The sequence below is a fragment of the Megalopta genalis genome, chromosome 3 (genome assembly GCF_051020955.1).
Source record: "Megalopta genalis isolate 19385.01 chromosome 3, iyMegGena1_principal, whole genome shotgun sequence".
NCBI classification, from domain to species: domain Eukaryota; kingdom Metazoa; phylum Arthropoda; class Insecta; order Hymenoptera; family Halictidae; genus Megalopta; species Megalopta genalis.
In genome coordinates this window covers 18,120,610-18,139,650 of record NC_135015.1, presented here as the reverse complement: position 1 = coordinate 18,139,650, position 19,041 = coordinate 18,120,610, and the positions used below count along the sequence as shown (strand labels likewise).

At 32.8% G+C, this 19,041-nt stretch overlaps 6 protein-coding genes across 8 annotated transcripts; 3 read left to right on the top strand and 3 right to left on the bottom strand.

The window, feature by feature from the left end:
• Window positions 1-65: 65 nt before the first annotated feature.
• On the bottom strand, window positions 66-2,201 carry U3-55K (U3 small nuclear riboprotein factor 55K). The gene is made up of 8 exons (XM_033478349.2): window positions 2,034-2,201; window positions 1,827-1,939; window positions 1,640-1,743; window positions 1,343-1,570; window positions 1,153-1,265; window positions 874-1,070; window positions 461-798; window positions 66-387 (listed from the first exon to the last, which is right to left on the bottom strand). The coding sequence occupies exons 1-8, from the start codon at window positions 2,082-2,084 to the stop codon at window positions 155-157; spliced, it is 1,377 nt and encodes a 458-aa protein (XP_033334240.2). The 5' UTR covers window positions 2,085-2,201; the 3' UTR covers window positions 66-154.
• A 108-nt stretch (window positions 2,202-2,309) lies between these two features.
• On the top strand, window positions 2,310-3,533 carry LOC117225048 (low molecular weight phosphotyrosine protein phosphatase). The gene is made up of 4 exons (XM_033478354.2): window positions 2,310-2,541; window positions 2,887-3,077; window positions 3,169-3,330; window positions 3,420-3,533. The coding sequence occupies exons 1-4, from the start codon at window positions 2,505-2,507 to the stop codon at window positions 3,501-3,503; spliced, it is 474 nt and encodes a 157-aa protein (XP_033334245.2). The 5' UTR covers window positions 2,310-2,504; the 3' UTR covers window positions 3,504-3,533.
• Window positions 3,534-3,538: 5 nt separating this feature from the next.
• Window positions 3,539-4,637, top strand: LOC117225047 (low molecular weight phosphotyrosine protein phosphatase). Its single transcript, XM_076520265.1, has 5 exons — window positions 3,539-3,802; window positions 3,885-4,075; window positions 4,139-4,300; window positions 4,384-4,462; window positions 4,542-4,637. The coding sequence occupies exons 1-5, from the start codon at window positions 3,679-3,681 to the stop codon at window positions 4,565-4,567; spliced, it is 582 nt and encodes a 193-aa protein (XP_076376380.1). The 5' UTR covers window positions 3,539-3,678; the 3' UTR covers window positions 4,568-4,637.
• Window positions 4,458-8,172, bottom strand: DhpD (guanine deaminase). Of its 2 annotated transcripts, none has more exons than XM_033478351.2 (9): window positions 8,010-8,172; window positions 6,531-6,661; window positions 6,156-6,398; window positions 5,847-6,065; window positions 5,630-5,737; window positions 5,390-5,497; window positions 5,162-5,327; window positions 4,936-5,082; window positions 4,458-4,852 (listed from the first exon to the last, which is right to left on the bottom strand). In XM_033478351.2, the coding sequence occupies exons 2-9, from the start codon at window positions 6,639-6,641 to the stop codon at window positions 4,653-4,655; spliced, it is 1,302 nt and encodes a 433-aa protein (XP_033334242.2). In that variant the 5' UTR covers window positions 6,642-6,661; window positions 8,010-8,172; the 3' UTR covers window positions 4,458-4,652. The 2 variants fall into 2 exon arrangements, with proteins under 2 accessions (XP_033334242.2, XP_076376378.1); XM_076520263.1 differs by lacking the exon at window positions 8,010-8,172 and adding an exon at window positions 6,888-7,027.
• Window positions 7,373-11,702, top strand: LOC117225049 (uncharacterized). Of its 2 annotated transcripts, XM_076520260.1 has the most exons (10): window positions 7,373-7,487; window positions 8,027-8,103; window positions 8,620-8,962; window positions 9,066-9,398; window positions 9,793-10,075; window positions 10,140-10,305; window positions 10,381-10,523; window positions 10,622-10,949; window positions 11,021-11,211; window positions 11,374-11,702. In XM_076520260.1, exons 1-10 carry the CDS (start codon window positions 7,373-7,375, stop codon window positions 11,462-11,464), a joined length of 2,070 nt encoding a protein of 689 aa, XP_076376375.1. In that variant the 3' UTR covers window positions 11,465-11,702. The 2 variants fall into 2 exon arrangements, with proteins under 2 accessions (XP_076376375.1, XP_076376374.1); XM_076520259.1 differs by lacking the exons at window positions 7,373-7,487; window positions 8,027-8,103 and adding an exon at window positions 8,176-8,509.
• On the bottom strand, window positions 11,229-18,424 carry LOC117225042 (post-GPI attachment to proteins factor 6). The gene is made up of 13 exons (XM_033478348.2): window positions 17,898-18,424; window positions 17,555-17,726; window positions 17,268-17,481; window positions 17,069-17,196; window positions 16,694-16,992; window positions 16,340-16,617; window positions 16,141-16,269; window positions 15,863-16,068; window positions 15,618-15,775; window positions 15,311-15,543; window positions 15,023-15,217; window positions 14,823-14,963; window positions 11,229-14,742 (listed from the first exon to the last, which is right to left on the bottom strand). Exons 1-13 carry the CDS (start codon window positions 17,977-17,979, stop codon window positions 14,542-14,544), a joined length of 2,436 nt encoding a protein of 811 aa, XP_033334239.1. The 5' UTR covers window positions 17,980-18,424; the 3' UTR covers window positions 11,229-14,541.
• Window positions 18,425-19,041: the final 617 nt, after the last annotated feature.

Sequence of the window (19,041 nt, the reverse complement as noted above, 5' to 3'; positions counted from 1 at the left end):
CGAGCTCGACGATTTCGAAGACAACGACGACGACGACGATCATGGAAGAAATAAACTACAACAAGTAAAAAAGTAAATAATGATCTGTTTTATAGACGTAAAACTGCTTCGACGTTTAGATATATTTCTATACAATTGGATTTTTGTTTTTGATTTATTTATTTTTTGTCTGAACCAGTGGTATTATAACAATGCTATTTTTCGCTTCCGGTATGCGCCACCATCTTCCAAGCCTGTGTTCTTGACCAACGCCAGCGATCAGTTCAGTTCCATCCGGGGTGAAGTATAGCGCATTTATGAAGCCTGTTAACTGAATTTCGAACAGCGGCTCCAACGACTTGAAAGAGTCACCGCATTGCCATAGTTTTATACAGCCATTTCGCGAGCCTGCGATATTAACAAGTATCAAATATTTAGTATTGCTCGATAAATAATATTCGTAGAAAATATTTGCGCGCACCTGATGCGACCAAATCTGTATTAAGTAATGTAGCTATACTCGAAATCCACATTGGCTGATCATTCAGTTCATCCGTTCCATGCGCGTTCGACACGGAACACAAGGGTTTCTTCTTCTGAGAACCCCAGACACACAACTGTCCATCGTTTCCGCAACTGAGGAAAATTTCTTCGTTTAGAAGTTTCACGCTGTCTATGCTACCACCGGGTCCATGAAATATAAGCTGCGAATCTTCGACGAGTTTCCAAATTCGAATTGTCTGATCAAAACCGCCACCCGTGATGGCCCGTTCCCGTGCCAGCGCGTCGATCGACATAATAGCGCTTTGATGTCCGAATCTATTAAGCAGGTACAATAGTATCTCAAAATGAAGTTATGGTAAACTCTGTGAATTTTTATACAAAAATATTTACAATGATTCGACGTATGCCATGTCATCCAAATTCCATATTTTCACGCTTCTGTCCTCGGAAGCAGAATATAACGTATGCGTATTTTTGCGAAAGACCAGTCCAGTCACGCTACCTCTGTGACCCTGTAAATTCTTTATATGGTTCATGGTGTCTGCACAAAGCACCTTAATATCCTTGCAACCACTATCTCCAACTACCTTTAAATAAAAGAATCATGCACATATTTGTAGACTCATACACCGAAGTATATTACATTAAAATATTTGTTTGTAGTCTCACCAAAAATTTGCTATCTGTACTAATAGTCATGCACTGTATATGTTTCATTCCTTCTTTTTGATTCTTTCTCCTCCCTCTGATGGATTTTAATTTAGTCCTTTCTTTCAACGACCCTAATGTGCGATAGGAAGTAAAATAAAATAATATTCAAAAACAAAATATGGTAATAATTCAATTATAGGTGACATACATTTGACTAAACTGCCATCCTTCGAACCAGAGTATAAGAATTTCCCATTGCTGGAAAGGCATATACAGGTAATAGAATTTTTGTGGTCCTTGCACTTCAAAGCAATTGGCTCGTTGTGACTAACATAATTTGATGCTACAGTTTTCCTTAACCGACCTCTCTCTTCTAAGTATTCTTCATGTAACCTTTTTGTTACTGCTCCCTGTTCAAATTCTGCTCTATCTCGTTCTATATTTCACGAGGAAGAAGTTAGAATTTCATAAAGTATAATGTTAAAATATCGCTTTAAAAGATTACCTTCTTCTTCAATTTGTTCTAAATACTTTTTTGCAATTCTTATACGCTTCTCCTGTGCAGTTTCTTGTTCTTCCTCCTCACTTTCATAGGGCTCAGATCTACGCCTGTAAACAGCAATTTTATCAACAGCATATTATATAAACAATATTATAATATAAATTCTTTACATTTATTAAAACGTGCATACCCCTGGTTCTCCTCCGCAAGTTCTTCATCTGTACTAGCAATGCTTTCATTATCATTAGGTACAAATTTCTTTATATTTTTCTTTCCTTTCGCCTTTGCAACACGACCATTAAACTAAAAAGTCAATGTAAATATATTGTTAATAAACAAACAGAAATATAAACAGAAACCCGAAGCTACTGAAAATAAATGTAAATATGAAACATACCTTCCTCTTATTACCTCCGATGGTTTGCTTATTTCGAATGAAAAATGACATGGTATATTAAAAATATTTTTTATACTGTCTAACCTATTTCATTTAAAGCACATGGCATGTATGTATTTCGTATACACAAGAGTTGCTCATGGATGATTGTGGCGCCTCTTTCGGAAAAAAAATGAAGTTCCGTTCGATATCCGTATAGCGCCAATTAGGATAGTGGCAAAACGCTCAAACTGTTAGCCAAAATCAACTGTTAGTAAATGTAGCTAACAGTTTGAGCTTTCCGACACTACACCACAATCGCCTAAATACGTATGCACAATACAGGGTTGCCTAAAAACATTCATTTTGGCATTAAGGCACTTGGCATTATCAAACGATTATCACTCACACGATCCGGTAATATTTTAAAACTGTTTCAGTCCATCGCTCATTTTAGCTATTTAGCTGAAAACCTAATAAATCGTTTACGATATGGAATCGAAAAAAAAAGTTCTCATGATCTGTTTAGGTAAGTCATATAATATTTTTGCAAGGTAATGATGGTAGCTTGAAAATAACATTGTTGCATCATTAAGGGCCAATACCATCCGTGTTATCGGAGGTACTTTTAATATTTGTTCTAAAGATGACAGAAACCTTTAATATTTTATGCGATTAATATAATGATTAATTATTATATTATTTTTAATTTTTTTTTAATTTTTAATTATTATAATTATATTATAATTATTAATTATGCGATTAATATTTATTTTATGCTATTCTTTTTGGCAAGAGAATCATGCTGTATGATAAATTTAAAAAGTACGTGATGTACATTAATGATATGAAAAATGACTTTTGTTTTACACAGGCAACATTTGTCGTTCACCTATAGCAGAGGCGGTATTTATTGACCAAATAAATAAATTAAATGTGCAACATTCCTGGGAAGTGGACAGTGCAGCACTCATTGGATATCACACAGGTAAAGGTCCAGATCACAGAGCTATGAAAGTGTTAAGAGAGAATGGTATTACAAATTACTCTCATAAAGCAAGACCTGTGAGTAAAGGTTTCATTATTATAACAAAAGGGTATTTAATATTTCATTAGATTACTTTAAATAGTAATAGTTTCTTATAATTCATTATAGATTACCGAGGAAGACTTTCATACATTTGATTGGATATTTGGAATGGATAACGACAATATCTCTGAATTAAATAATATGAAACCCCCAAATTGCAAGGCTAAAGTTGAACTTCTTGGAAGATACGATCCTGAAGGAAAGACTATAATAAGAGATCCTTATTATGTAAGTACTATTATTAATTTATGACCACGCATACTTTCCTACTCTTTCTATTACAATGATTTCTAAATTGATAGAACTTTTATTTACAGGACAGTAACAGTGAAGGATTTCGTGAAGTATATGTACAATGTGTTCGGTCTATTAAAGCCATTCTACTTTCTGGAATTGTGTAAAATTAATAAATATCTGTTGAAATAATAAAATTTTGATTTGTCACTATCCAGAATTTGCAGCTCACTTGAAGTCCTGCGGTATGGCACAGGGGCAAGAGGCTGCTCCTGAGTGAGTGTATAATGTCCGCGACAAAAATCGGACTAGTGCAGATGGGACTTCAAGTGAAGAGTACATATGTACGTCATATATCCTATCATATCATACATATATATCTTTTTTGAAGGATCTTTACATAACCTTAAAGTTATGCTTGAAGTTATTATAGGAAGAGATGTCACAGAAGAGGAAAGTGTTAATGGTATGTTTAGGTATGTGTAGAAACATAGATAAATTGTAAAAAATCAAGAGACAAGTATTTCTTGAATATTTTTACATTATAGGAAACAGTTGTCGTTCTCCGATTGCAGAAGCTGTGTTCTGTGATCAATTGAAACGAATGAATATGATTGATTTTTGGGCAGTAGATAGTGCTGCACTTTTGCAGTATCATGTAGGTAAAAGTCCAGAGCCTAGGGCTATGAGCACACTTAAAGAAAATGGTATCACACAATATGTTCATACAGCAAGATTGGTAAGTGAAATTAAAGTTTTTATGATTTTATCAAGTAGTACATAATATAAGTAATGATTTTAGATTCAAAAAGCAGATTTCTATAAATTTGATTGGATATTTGGTATGGATAGTGGAATAGTTTATGAATTATGTAATATGCAACCAGAAGATAGTCAAGCAAAAATTGAACTTCTTGGAAAATATGATCCAACTGGAGAACTTAATATACGAGATCCCTTATTTGTAAATATTATTTGCATTTATTTGTGTATATTAAAACACGTTCTTATAAATTAACAAAATATCTTTTTATTCTTGACTTACAGGATGAGGACAGTGCTGGATTTGAAAAAGCATTCAAACAGGCTAACAGAAGTATAGAGGCATTTTTAAACCAATATTCGGGTAATTCGTTTTTATGAAATATTCTTTTCCATTTATACATAATATACTATAATTTATACAAAACATGTTTCATATATAGCTGTTTCATCTATGGATTCGAATTAACTATGATTACGTTATTATATTACTAAAGTATTTAAATTATCTGAGATCCAAATAGATAGAAAACTTGTAAGTATGAAAAACATTTTTATTTAAGTTTACGTCCACTTACATACACTCCCGCTATGTTGCGATCATCTCCAGAATATATTAACTTTTCAAGCTTTTCTTCTAAAGTATATTCTCTTAAATCATTTAAATATGTATCTTTTACATTTATATCAATAACAAGAGCATCAAATTCTTTACCAACTGCAAAATTGCCTATCTTATCACCCATTGCAAGTGCTAGAAAAAGCATTATAGAAACATTAGAATTTAATATATTTAGTTAAAAAATAATGGAAAATTTGATTTATTTTATCAGTTACCTGTTGCACCACCTAAAGTTGCTAAATGAAATACGTCTTTGAAATTAAGTGCTTTATAATCGGTTTTAACAAAAGACAGATGGGTTGACACTTGCAAAGCCGATCTCATTGCGTCTAACATGCTACAACTTGATCCACCTGAAACGTCTGTGAAAACATAATTAGAGTTAATGGTAAGTTATCTCTAAGAAGTTATAAAAAGATTAAATAAACTCTTTTCTTGTACCAGTGCCAAGACCAATTTTTATTCCGTTCTTCTTCAGTTTCTGTACATCACAAAGGCCACTCCTCAAACATGTGTTTGAAGAAGCACAATGGATAACAGCAGTATCGCGTTGTTTCAATAATGCAATTTCATTATCTGTGAGGTGCACTCCATGAGCCATCACAGTCTGTATGCATAAATTATATCATTATTTGTTAATATTTCCACGTATAAATTAAATTAACATACCTTATTTGTAAGAAGGCCAGCTACATCATAGACATCCGCATATGAAGAACATTCGGGGAACTTATTTCCAACAGCAATAATTTCGTCTATATTTTCCGATAAATGACTCTAAAATATTTTATGCGTGTTAGAATGAATGGTACATAGAAAATAAAAGTTGATAATTATTTATTTGCTTATAAAAACGTCTTTGCGAAATATTTTAGACATTTAAGTTATATGGCGCATTCTGTATAATACCTGTATGTGAAGATTTTTTTCTTTAGCCAATTTTCCCAATTCTTTCAAGAGTGTCATGTCACAACTTAAAGCAAATCTTGGCGTTATAATTGGTTTTACAAGCGGACTCTATAAGAAAAATTCGTAATAAAATGTTATGTAAAGACAGCCGCCCGAAAATATATCCCCCCGAGAATGTGATCATAACATGTATGGTTAAATAGTATTTATAGCATACATTCAATCCATTAATATCATCTATGAATTTATTTTGATTAGCTATAGATTCTTTGGTAGTTTCATAGTACCCATCATCACGTTTGTCATTCATACTAATTTTACCAATCAGAGCTCGTTGTCCTATAGTAGCTACTTTTCTACCAAGAATTAAAGATGCATTTGCATAAAGAGATGCAAAATAACATGCTGTTGTTGTGCCTTGCGAAATAGTGTGTTTCTGTAATTTCAATTTCGGTCACGTTTAATTTAAAACGTATACAAAAAATGCGTTCGCCCATGTTTTTAATAATATTAGAATTAAACTTACTACAACTGCGTCAAATACTTTATCAGAAAAGATTTCATCTTTGTATTTTCTTTCTAAAGGGAATGTATAAGTATCCAACCAATCCAAAAGCTGTTTATCATATCCAATTCCTAGATTAGGAAGTTGCACTGCATGAGTGTGACAATCAATAAATCCAGGTACTAAAAATTGACTTTTAGAGAGAACAGTTACATTCTCATTTTTGGTATCAATCGATTTTGGATTCACCACTATATTGCAAATCTGAAAGTTAAAAAACAAATTATACTTCACGTGTTACATTACAAATAAAAGAGAATGAAGAAATATCTATATCAGGCTTAAAGTTTCATTTATCGTGCCCATTGTATTTAAAAATAATTAATTGATAGATACCACTCCATTCTTCACATATATAGCACCATGATCGACGGTAATCAATTCGCCAGCTTCGTTGGTATGAGCAAACGAACCGACAAATATATGTTCTTCGGACATCGACTGCATTGTCAAAAATCGTCTTGATGCTAGAAATTTCAGATGGTGACAAATTGTTAACATCAGCGTTTAAAATTCTGCTCGCTACATTAACAATTATTACGCGATCGCTGCAATTGTTTTCGATCGCGACGTTATACATAAATTTATTATTATATTATAATATTATATTTATTTTATTTATTATATTATTATTTTATTTATTATTATAATATTATATATTTGCGTGATTTCTAAAAATTAAAGTATTCTTACCAACGTTGGATATTGGATGAATTGTTTTATATTATACTAGTGATCTATTTCGCGACAACAGTTTCGGGACCACAACAACGGCGCGTAGATTGTACTTCAAATCTCGACTTTTTGTGCTCCTTAAATTTTTTATTTAGGAATGCCTCGTCTTGAGTTCGTCTCCTAGTATATATACTGATATTGACTAAGAAGAGAAAAAGAGAAAGAGAAAGCTCTCGGATGGCTATCCTGTCGATAAGCGCGGGAACGAACCCTTGGAATGTAAACAATTGACTCGAAAACAATCGATTTACTGTAGACAGTAAAAGACAGCCTTGATAACGGGGTTGGTCATCGGACACCAAGAAACACGATAAGGTGTGGTAACGAAGATTCTATCGATTTAACACACGATTTAAAATCAAAGTCTGCCAGCTGCATGCGAAAGCACGTCCACAATAAGTGACCTTCCGAAGTGTTTCCCGGTTACGATTACAATTGAAGCCATGAGTTCTAAAAAAGACCAAAAATCTGATAGTGCGAGAAAGTTAGATAAAATGATAGATACGCATAGAGAGTTTTTAGATATGGATACCGATGAGGAAGACTTTGGAAGGCAAGGTAATAGTTATTATATTTATTATTATTATTATTATTATTATTATTATTATTATTGTTATTATATTTGTATCGTATTTACTGTAACTTATCGAGATTGACGAATACACGTAGATCGAAGAATTAGCAAGTTGAGATCGTTTCAATTAATCGATTAACAGAATCACATTACATCCGCCGTATGTTCAAATGAACGAATAGTTTATATATATAATAATAATATAGTTATATAATATAATATAATATAATATTATATAGTTATATTATATAATAATATATATAATATAGTTATATAATATAATATAATATAATATTATATAGTTATATTATATAATAATATATATAATATAGTTATATAATATAATATTATATTATATTATGTAGTTATATTATTATCTATAGTTTAGCTATTTAAATGCCCGCGGTAAACGCAGATTTGAAAACTCTAACGATTTCAATTTATAATTAATGTATCGCAAATGTAATATATCTAAATGTTCAATAACGTAAGAATAACAAAAATACCTTGCTATATAATACAGAGTCACCCGAACTTGAAGAAGAGCTGCCTCCAGAACCAGAAAAGCCAGTATTTGCCGAGGAAGACTTGTTAAGATTAGTCAGTACAGACACGTTGTTAATTTTTTTAATTACCGCAGTGACGCATTATATACTTTGATAGCCGCCAATCACACAATTTGCCGAAATAACAAGTATCGTTGATGAAAATGAAGCATGAAATATATTGTAAAATATGTTCACGTATAAACGTGATATCAATTGGTACAGCACGATCTTTGCATACATATAATAAGCGGAAACGGCTCTGACGAAGTATTTTCACGATAAATACTTCGAAGATAAGTTTCTGAAAGGGACAATGCCGTCGATCAGTATGTCGTTTGGAGGAGGCGTACAAGAAGAGGAGAGGAGTCGTGACGTAAAATTTTAGCCTCGATGATTTAATAGTGTCGAAAATATCGGTGAAAAACTTTTGCTGCTACACGACGAATCCAACGTTATACGTACCGTTTCAACATCTGTTTCCTAAGATACGATTGCGCCATTTGCGGCGCCATTTTTAAACCGTACTTTAACGAACAACCAGCAAGGTGGCAATGTCATTTATTTACAGGTGAAATACGTGAAACATCTGTCGATATTCTCCGATTCCGACGATGATAATTGGGACGAGAATTGTGACCGAACGATACGAGAATACTTCGAAAACCCGTCGAACGTATTGCTGTCGATATTCCGTGACGGAGACAGGCTGGCCGCCGTTTTGAATTTTCCGGAAGTGGCGCCGAAAGGGTTCATGTATTTCTTAAGGTCGCCGTGGCAGAGGTGCACGGTGGACAATTTTTTCGAAACCGTAACACTCGGAAGCGTTTCCGGGAATGTCATGAATTCCGTCTGCAAATTCATGGAGAACGTTTACGCGCCGATTCTGCTTCACACCGACGACTATACGTCGTGTATCCGCTCGAGAATATGTATTTTTTTTTTATTATTTATGTTCGCTTTATTGCCGCGAAATCAGCGTGCCGCAACTACAATTTTCCATTTGATAATGAACAGTCGTGAAAGATGAAGTGTTCTCGAATTTCCACGAGCTCGGTATTCGTTTGACCGAGGAGATTTACAAGGCGAAGGGTTTGACCACGTTGTACGTGCCGAAGGAAAATCTGAGAACGTTTCTAGAGCCGACCAGCAGAATCGATTGCTTTCTACTGGGAGAAGATCGAACAACGATTATTCCGGAGGAAGACGAGAAAAAACGTAAGATTGTCGACAGATTGGAGAAGATAGTTTGCTCCTGGATCGTCCAAATACATAAAACTACGGTGACATCGTCGAATAGAGAAAGAATTGAATGTATGCAGGACGAAATCGATTACTGGAAATCGAAGCGTTAGTATTCACCGAATTATTGCATGCTAAGGGACGATCGAATTGACATGATCAGAACTTATATATAGATTTATATATTTATATATTATTATGATATTTTATATTATAGATTTATATATTTCAGAACTTATATTTATATATATATATAGATTACATGATAAATTAATAATATTTATTTAAATATAATTTATGTAATAATATAATTATTAATTTATCATGAAATCTATATATATATATATATGAGTTCTGAAATATATAAATCTATAATATATAATTTATATAATAATATATAAATAAATAAATATATATATATAATGTATTAATATGTAATAATATATAAATTACATAAATTATACTTAAATAAATATTATTAATTTATCATGAAATCTTCCAGATTCAAACTTGAATTATTTGCGCGTTCAGCTACAGAACCCGGAAGTTCGATTGATCGGTAATATACTCCGAAATTGTCGTTCACTCAGCGTAAACAAATTCGAAAATTTATCCAAGCGTATCGAGAGGGGTCTGGAGCAAGTGACTTCGAATTTGAAGTACTTGAATATCGTGCTTGATTTTTGTAAAAATTTAAAGATTCCCGACGATGCTGAGAACGCTATAACGGAAGCGTTGCTTTTGATATTGTTTATTTGGACGGAGGCGCCGTTTTATAACAACACGTCGGTATCGATAAAATGAAAATACGAGGCAAAGAGAATTCCGAATGTATCGTGAACGTTTCAGGGACAATATAGAAACACTTTGTCAAGCGTTCAGTTCGCAGATAATATTCCAGTGCAAAGATTACGTTAAGATAGATGCTGTTTTCGGAAGTGATCCGGGAGAGGGGAAGAAAATGTTGGAGAAATGTATATATTGTTGTAATATTTACGAAACAATTTATGATAATGTACGTTTTCCTACTTAAAATTATTTAATTAATTAATTATATCGGGTAATACTTCGAGTGGCGCATATTTTTCAGCTGATGACGAACGTGGTCACGCATATTAATCCCGATAAGAAATGGAACATCAGCGAAGAGAAGGTTTTCAACAAAATTGACACTTTCAAACAGAGATGTTACTGCGTGATTGAAATCTGCGATTCGTTAGCGATATTTGGAAGGTACGCGTACAAATTAATCGGTGAATAAATAAAAAAATGTATGAACGCATTATTTTGCAAATTTGCAATAAAAAAGTACTTTGCATTTTTTTAAACAGACACAACAGAATAGGATTGCTCGGAGGCCCAAGAGGAATCGAGTACGAAGCGTACTGGCAGGAAATAGAAAATTTATTTTACGAAAGTTTGAACGAAATTAGGGCGGATTGTGACGTTATATTCGACAGTAGGAGGTCCGGTTGGTTGAAAAAGATCGAACAGTTCAGATGCGTAGTCCGTCAACTGGAGAACATGGTGATAAATTTAATCAACGAGATATTTAAAAACGTGAAGAATGTGGACGAAGGCATCGAGGCGATTTATGCGTTACAGAAATTTCAGGAGAGAGAAACTTTCAGAGAACTATTGCAAAACAAATGGTTGCAGGTATCGTGAACTATGTGCGCATATTTAACGAATAAACAAATAATCATTAATACTATTAAAACAATCTTCAGGTGTGGAAAATCTTTAGCAACGAAATAGAATATTGTCACACTTATGTGATAAACGTAACAAAGGAATGGGAAGAATCGGCGGAAAAGACTGACATTGGCGCGAATATGTTGTGCGTCTCGTCGTATTTGGAAAGCCAATGTACTGTAATGAAGAATGCAATGGATTGGATAGGGGATTGTGCTATCGAGAAGTGAGCGACATATGATATAAATTATTTAATCACATTTATTGAAATGTTAAATCTTCTTTCTTAAATATTTGATGTGTTTATGCTAAACATCTTTTTTTTTTTTAATTATAATTTGTCTATATTCGTATCGCTAGACAGGACGTATCATGCATTTTCTTTCAGGTGCACATTGCAACAATATAAACATGTATTAAATGTAATTGACGAGAGAAGAAAGATGTTTAACACTTACAGTACACATGGAACACAGTAATGAGGACTGGTAAGTTGTGTTCGAGTAATCATCAAGAAGAACAAGTAACTTTATGAGATAGAAAGAATGATCCGAAATTAATACATGCACTCCGTGTAATGAATTCTTCTCGTTACATTAATAAGAAAAAAAAATTATATTGCTATATGTAGATTTGGACGAGGTACTATATGTATGTTCATAACATCTTTGTTATGTCGGGTTTTTGCGTTCGATATAAAGGAATTTGTAAATAGATCGTTGAGAGTTTGCACTAGTTTATTCAATGTCACGCATAATTTTACCCATTGATTCTTTAATATTTTCTGTAGTATGAAAATTTATATGATTTTTACATTTTTCGAATTTCTGACTGTCTTATATAATACAATTATGTGTCGTTATTATACTCTCCGGTATTAATACTCGCATCGCTCTACGCATTCTCTTCTTTTTTTTTTTCGTGTTTAAAATCTTAATTGATGTAGCATACATAAATCTTTTAAACATTTGTATTATATGAATTTCTTCTTTTTCGATCATCCTGCCTTTCCTTCAATAGTGTAAAAATAAAATTTGTAATATGATTGGCATAGGATGAGAGAGAAATCTTAGATGGCACTTTAAACATTGTGAGGTATTTGAATAGTAAATAAAATAGATACTATACTTTAGTAACTTGTTATATAAAATTGATCTCATTATAAATCATTGCAATAATTTGAATCGTCAACAATAATAATATTTATAAATTATAATCTATCAGATTACGATTGCGAAATGAAACATCTTATTATTAAAATATTGCGATATATATATCACATACTTCTACGAAAATCGAATTTTCAAATTAATTCACAGTGAACGTCTGTGTATCTTCTGTATTAAAACTGATTAACTTTGGGAATGTTTAACATTAAATTAATATCTCTATAAAGCTTACGATATATCTAAATTACTTATTAACAATAAAAACATATTCAACTATAGATGTATAAACTCTATAGTTCTATATAAAAGCAATGAAGAAATCAGTATACAATTAGTATTCTTCAGTAAAAGTATAAATCTGTGTAGATTTTCTTGCAATATTTTCGTGATCGGTTACACGACGAAAATGATTAGATTGCAAAATGTTAGGTCATTAGACTTCTGATATTTGAATACTATGCATGAATAATTTATCTGTTTTTAGGCACAGCATTCATACTTTCATTTCCTAACATGCTAGTAGTACCTTTTACTTACTGTGGTCCCTCACGCAACACTGAACACGACTCGTAAAGTACACATAACAATATCGCATGCATTACTTGACCCCCCTACTATATTTAAATAAATATTACCGGGTGCTTACTTCCCAAAGTTATAGTAATTACACAGAACATCCACGTGAGATGTGTTATATGATATGGTAAAAAAGAAGTAAGATGTAAAATACAAGTAATAATAAGTTTTGGATGAGTTCATGGTTGTATAGGGTAATCTATGAACTAAAACATTTGTCAATACTACAAAGTATACGAAATATTCAAAGAAGTATAACAGGATGAGGCACCTTAGACTAGAAGCTGAAATTTCTAGTAATAAACGTTCTAACGTGTAATTTGTCAACAAAAGGAGGACTGAGGTGAAAATATGCATATATCACATCGAATTTAAAACAAAAACATAGGTAGTTTCAAGAACATTTCAGCTTTCAATCTTAAACAACCCGTTCTATATAATTAAGTTGTTTACGAATGCATAATAAAGCACTGAGTATGTTCATGTACAAACAGGTACCGTCCATTACAACGCTTTTTGAACTAAGATAAATAGTATAGTTTGTTGTAAATTAAGTACCACAAAAATATATGGAAAGACATGCGAATGCTTCTATGTTCGTATATTTTAAATATATTAACGCACATTTATTCAGTGAATATTCTGTTAAAAAGCGCCTAAAAAGAAGGCCCGTGAACATTAGCGTCAATAATAAACATAATTAATTGTTATCACGAAGTGATACGACTCTTGAGGAAAAACAAGCGTCATTCACTTCCTGACAACATATCGAATGTAATAAAATATAGTTTTCAACAATAAGAAGTATATAAAAATATATCTGTTAGTATTGCTGAGTATACACAGTAGTCTAAACACAACAGAGTAAGAGTATTAGCACCATAGCAAGTTGATGTAATGTTTATGACTATATGTACACAATATATCTTTACACGTTTGTCGCGTTGTATTGAGTTGAAAATCTCCACATAGATTACCCTATAACCACATATTTGCATTGACTTAGGAACTACTATATAAATTATACATAAATGCATATTTGATCTATTAGGGTTTCCCATAAGTAATGTCGGTTTTGCACCGTTGAAGACCAGCTATCCTGGTGTAAACCATCGTTTCTTCTTATATGATTTATTGAATAGAATCCACTCTTCATGTGTAGTAAAAATTTTGTGAAAAAAAATTGGTTTCTGCCAACACATTATGATGGTACGCCCAAATTTCTTCAAAAATTTGCAATAAACACACTAAATGTCAGTAAATGAAATTAGCATATATGTTACATAATACTAGATCAAATCCGCGAGCAATAACGTTTATTCCATCTAAAAGAAAATTACATTACTTATGGATACCCCCAATACATACAGAGTGTCCCATTTTGATCTGCCTACTCAATTATCTTCCGATGAAAACATTTCAAATATAACTTATCCTTTATTCTGAAGGATAGAGGCATCTTATAGTAAATGCAAATTTTATATAGTTCCATTTAAAAAATTAGTGGTTACCTTATAATTTCAGAGATATCTCAATCTAGACAAGCCTCGCATTAAAGGCACCCTTAGAAATATGTAAGTTTTACTTGAAACGCTTTTTCAATAATTTAGAAAATAATTGCAGGCAAATATTAAAATGGGACACCATGCGTAGATGGTATGTGCACGTGTACACACATCTTCTAGTTTTGATTATCATAATACCGTAACCTACCTTTCTTGCTTAGAGAATTAGAACACTCTTTTGGCACAAATAACTTAAACAATGGTACGTATTTGGTTTTTTTGTCCTACTTATCTTTAACACAATCCTCAATTTAACGCGATTACCAAGCTTTCCTGGCCAGTGGTTACCGTAAAAATCGGACTGCCATGCGCATCTTTGTAATCAAGTAATTCGCTGTCGTCGCTGAATGAGCTTGTACCTGAAGAACTAGCTGGTTCCATTGGCGATGGCGGTAATAGAAATATTAGTGAAATTGCTATTATCATATGCCACGCGCTATGGACATACTGAAACAATTTTTTATACAAAAGTGTCACAATACATTCCACTTTTCACAGTGACTGCATATATATAATATTTCACATACTTGATAATTAGCTTCTGTTTCAACTAAAGAGAAGAGCAACAGACCTACTGTTGCTAATAACAATCCTGCCAATAGTTTCGAAATTCTGTCAGGTTTCTTCCATTTCTTCAATTGATAACAGCGGTAAACATACGCTCCCATCTAGAAATATACAAGTGCAAAAATGAAAATATTCGAAAAGGACAAATCGAATTACTTACTGGAATCATAACACCCATTCCCAAAGGTACCAATATACTAGTTAGGCTTGTTTTATTAGACTCCACTCCGAAAGCTATTATAAGAACTCCAAACATATGGCACAATGATACAAAATGAGTTGGTATTTCAGCCATTGCAACGAGCGTCACCCAAAATGCTAATATACTCGAAAAAAAGTCACTGTATTGTAGAACCTGTAAATAAAATGAATTCATGGAGACAATTTGTGTTAAAACTTGAAAAATAGTTATCATTGTGATTATTATAAAATGCAGCTATTTACGTACTTCATATTTAGCAACGCAATATGTCATTACATGTTGATCACAAGCATGGTAGAGAGACGAAAAAAGCATAGTTGCCATGTACACTAATCCTTCTGTATATAATCCGCGCTTAACAGCTAAATATATAGCAGGTATGAAAAAACCATTACTTAAAGTGAGCATCAATGTTGTCATGAGAAGAGAAGACTCTGGATTGGCACTAGTAGCATCTGTACAACCCCATCCTTTGTACCCTATGAAGTAAAACTTACAATTAACACATTTGAAACGAAATAAAGAACTTCTATTGTCTGGATGTTAATCGGACCTTCGAAGCATTTGCATGTTGTGTAATAAAGAATATCTCTGTGGATTTCTTGACAAATTCCATGATGACCACATGGATAATTTCCAGGAAATACACATTGCCTTGTTCGTATATCCAACGATACTAAAATTTCTTCCATTTCGCAATTTACAGGATGTCTGATATGCAGATAATTATGGTATCATTTGTGCAAGTAATCAAATTAATGTTACAATTCTCTCTATTTTCACAGAACGCAATCTTACCCGTTGAAATAACATGTTGCTTGCAAAGCAACATACCAAGTATCCGGCTGTGGATACGGTATTAGCAGGCTTGAATCGTGTTTATCGAATGACGACAAATTCATCGACATTCTTGAATCGTTGCATATTACATTACCTCTAGATCTACCTGGAACTCGACCGCGCCGTATACAAAGTATAACTTTAACCAGCTGCCTGGTTACTACCTAAAATACGCGTAAAACGAAATTGTAATTCGATTAAACGTCCATTTATAACCTGAATTTATTTATGCTTACTTTGTCCATTTCTAAATGTGCACTAATATCGAGTGTACCACCGATGTCTATCAATGGCAATATGTTAAATTGCGTTATTACCGGATGTTTATCCGTTAACATTACCCAGGAAGTTAACCATTCTTTACCCTGAAAAAGATTGATTAGAGAACAATATTTCGTAGTTCATTGCATTAAGAATGTTAAGTATAATTATTACCTGTAATAAATAGACACCGGAAAATGTTTGTGAATGCTTAATCCTAGCAAGTTGATATCTTGGAACACATGGATCATCAAAACTTTCATCCGACACATGAAACTGATTTCTAATATCAATTCCATTGTACAGTGATCCATTATTATTTTTATCGTCGTCGTGATGAATATGATGTTTTGTTAAATCTTTCATATGTAATTGAACTAATGCCTGAGAAAACGAAGGTGCATCTAAATACTGTCTTACGAAAGACTTCTCTGTTACTCTGACTGGACATTCTGAAACATGATTAAACAAAATGATTTATTGGAACCGAGATTGTATGCAAAAAATATTACGGTGTGTGAGCTTTACCTGAAGTGATTACTTCAATATTTACTTTAATAATACTAGTTGAAATAATCATTAGATAATAGTAGCTATCCTCGTATGGAGAAGACTCCACAAAGGTATAAGAATCTAACACAGTCAAGTTTCCGATTTCACTGGGTTCAGAGTGGTTAAAAACGGGTAATGAGCGCCCTTGTAAGGCCATACTTTGAATACAAGTACGTTCGTGTATGTCACGAGACGGATACAGGTACTTGTACACAGTAAAATTACAACCCCAGACATGAACTTGAAAATTCCATGTTCCTGATGGTATGTATATTCTGTGGGAATATTCGGTACATTGATTTTTCGTGCAAATCATAGCGAAGGGAATACAATGTAAAGTATACTCTTTACTTGTAATAGGAAGTAGTTCCTCTTGTTCTTAATGTAACTTGACTACCAATTGGAATATTTTCCATATTATTGGACTGCGTCCATATAGCTACAGAACCTATGCTATAATGGCATTTGTGTCCTAGCCCCTAATGTAAAAAAGACTCAATGACCAATGCTGTTCATTAAGATGAAATCATCCTATAGGATACAATTTTACCTGTTGTTGAACCTTCTCGTCCCAATGGGACAAATAAGCTCCCACAAACCAGTCTCCAGACTCTGGTCCATAGACTGGAACGATTGCAGTAGTTTTTGGTTCAAATGTTGTGACTGCAGAAACTACAATTGTCTGATTACGCTTGGGATACATGTCACTAGGAAATGTATCGTTATTTACAGATATCACAGGATAACTGCCCCACTGTAGATATCTACAAATTACAGTAACATATTAGAATACATTGTACTACCAGAAGAGAAAATATAAGATTGAAAGTAACTTACATATGTACTTTTCTTTCTGGACAATCTTGCCTATCCATGAAAGCAGCAAACTGCCACGTAGCTCTGTGCACTTCCTTCGGAACCGTGTAATGAAACATTGCTATATCAGAGTAACTTTTGAATGAATGTAGCAAGCCCTCTTGACTTGCTTCCGGCATAGTACACTCTTTGGCTAAGATCACAGAAAAATCAATGCGAATCACTTCTGTGTGTGTGTCAATAACACTTACTTATTCCTCATTAAATATGAGCACGATAAGTTACTATTAATACAAGCTAATGAAGAAACAACAGTTTTCTGCAGGAGAAGATACATTCGGAAACAGCATGTTTAAACATTTACCTGGGAAAAGTAATAGCAACAGAAGAACGTGAAGTTGAAGTATCATAAGATATCGTCTCGGAAAATAACATATTGGAAGCATGACAATTTTTTTCGATATCACAGAAAAATTAAAGCTACTATTGACCGGTCCGGCTCCATTCACTTTCCATTAATTATCGATTCTTCTTAGATTACTGTGCTGATCGTACATTCTGTATGCACGACGAAATAACTACACTAGCTTGGAATGTTTGCGTGTTTAGTCTACCAGTTTATGTGGGTTCCTTTCGATCAGCTGTAGAGGACAATATATAAATTGCAGAGGGTGGGTGGGTATGCGGGAGGGTGATTTTACCAACAGTTTCATGACACCAGAGACGAGGTATAGGAGTACATAGATTTGACATCTAATGTACTATTTTTTCACTTAGAAATGAGTTTTCAAAAGTGTCATTATCATTATCCTGTCGCACTCATTGTTACCGATATTTAAGAAATTTAAGCTTCGTAGTGAGGATCATTCAAACGATACACTTGTCTATGGTTCAGTCTCAACAGGAAGTATCGATTGTTGATAACATTTATCATTTGTTTCTCAGTTTGAGCGTTTCGCCGCTACAAGGAATTGCGCTAAATACAGATTTTCAAATGTGAATTATTTCTGTCAACATTTATACTACTTCTTATAATATATATTATTCTTATAATATAATCTTATAATATTTATTATATATAATATAATATATTATTAGTATACTTCAAAATTTATTTGACAAAATCGGGCCGTAAAAGTATATTACCGAGGGAACCATTTATTTTTAACTGTGCTGATATTTTGAATCGTACAACACGATTGTGTTAACACATGTTAGATAGTTACATAGATCTATTCCTATATCTTATTTGTTCTATTTAACGAGATCATTTAAGTAATCTGCAAAAGAAAACTGCAGAGATACGAAAATACATTGCGAAAGGAAGTCATATTTTCGTGTCAAATGTATCGAAATTATAAGGTCTTTCGTAGAAAATGATTGAATAAATAATTAAATAAATAATAAATAATTAATTCAAACGCACATTAACAAACATAGTAAGATGTCTAGATAAATTTAATCTTGTAATTCTTACAAAGTAACGCATGTCAGACATCTTGAGCGTA

What these genes read in the sequence shown, in the direction of transcription:
- U3-55K (XM_033478349.2), bottom strand. Translation starts at nt 2,084, where the DNA reads ATGTCATTTTTCATTCGAAATAAGCAAACCATCGGAGGTAATAAGAGG. An exon ending in AGAACAAATTGAAGAAGAAG is followed by an intron (nt 1,571 to 1,639) that starts GTAATCTTTTAA and finishes CGTGAAATATAG; the next exon opens with AACGAGATAGAGCAGAATTT. An exon ending in GTACAGATAGCAAATTTTTG is followed by an intron (nt 1,071 to 1,152) that starts GTGAGACTACAA and finishes TTTTATTTAAAG; the next exon opens with GTAGTTGGAGATAGTGGTTG.
- LOC117225048 (XM_033478354.2), top strand. Translation starts at nt 2,505, where the DNA reads ATGGAATCGAAAAAAAAAGTTCTCATGATCTGTTTAG. An exon ending in AGTTCTCATGATCTGTTTAG is followed by an intron (nt 2,542 to 2,886) that starts GTAAGTCATATA and finishes TGTTTTACACAG; the next exon opens with GCAACATTTGTCGTTCACCT. An exon ending in ACTCTCATAAAGCAAGACCT is followed by an intron (nt 3,078 to 3,168) that starts GTGAGTAAAGGT and finishes AATTCATTATAG; the next exon opens with ATTACCGAGGAAGACTTTCA.
- LOC117225047 (XM_076520265.1), top strand. Translation starts at nt 3,679, where the DNA reads ATGTACGTCATATATCCTATCATATCATACATATATATCTTTTTTGAA. An exon ending in ATGTTCATACAGCAAGATTG is followed by an intron (nt 4,076 to 4,138) that starts GTAAGTGAAATT and finishes TAATGATTTTAG; the next exon opens with ATTCAAAAAGCAGATTTCTA. An exon ending in ATATACGAGATCCCTTATTT is followed by an intron (nt 4,301 to 4,383) that starts GTAAATATTATT and finishes CTTGACTTACAG; the next exon opens with GATGAGGACAGTGCTGGATT.
- DhpD (XM_033478351.2), bottom strand. Translation starts at nt 6,641, where the DNA reads ATGCAGTCGATGTCCGAAGAACATATATTTGTCGGTTCGTTTGCTCAT. An exon ending in ATGATATTAATGGATTGAAT is followed by an intron (nt 5,738 to 5,846) that starts GTATGCTATAAA and finishes TTTTTCTTATAG; the next exon opens with AGTCCGCTTGTAAAACCAAT. An exon ending in AAAAAAATCTTCACATACAG is followed by an intron (nt 5,498 to 5,629) that starts GTATTATACAGA and finishes AAAATATTTTAG; the next exon opens with AGTCATTTATCGGAAAATAT.
- LOC117225049 (XM_076520260.1), top strand. Translation starts at nt 7,373, where the DNA reads ATGAGTTCTAAAAAAGACCAAAAATCTGATAGTGCGAGAAAGTTAGAT. An exon ending in GGAAGACTTTGGAAGGCAAG is followed by an intron (nt 7,488 to 8,026) that starts GTAATAGTTATT and finishes TATATAATACAG; the next exon opens with AGTCACCCGAACTTGAAGAA. An exon ending in TGCAAAACAAATGGTTGCAG is followed by an intron (nt 10,950 to 11,020) that starts GTATCGTGAACT and finishes AACAATCTTCAG; the next exon opens with GTGTGGAAAATCTTTAGCAA.
- LOC117225042 (XM_033478348.2), bottom strand. Translation starts at nt 17,979, where the DNA reads ATGCTTCCAATATGTTATTTTCCGAGACGATATCTTATGATACTTCAA. An exon ending in GTTGCTATTACTTTTCCCAG is followed by an intron (nt 17,727 to 17,897) that starts GTAAATGTTTAA and finishes CTGTGATCTTAG; the next exon opens with CCAAAGAGTGTACTATGCCG. An exon ending in GCAACATGTTATTTCAACGG is followed by an intron (nt 15,776 to 15,862) that starts GTAAGATTGCGT and finishes TCTGCATATCAG; the next exon opens with ACATCCTGTAAATTGCGAAA.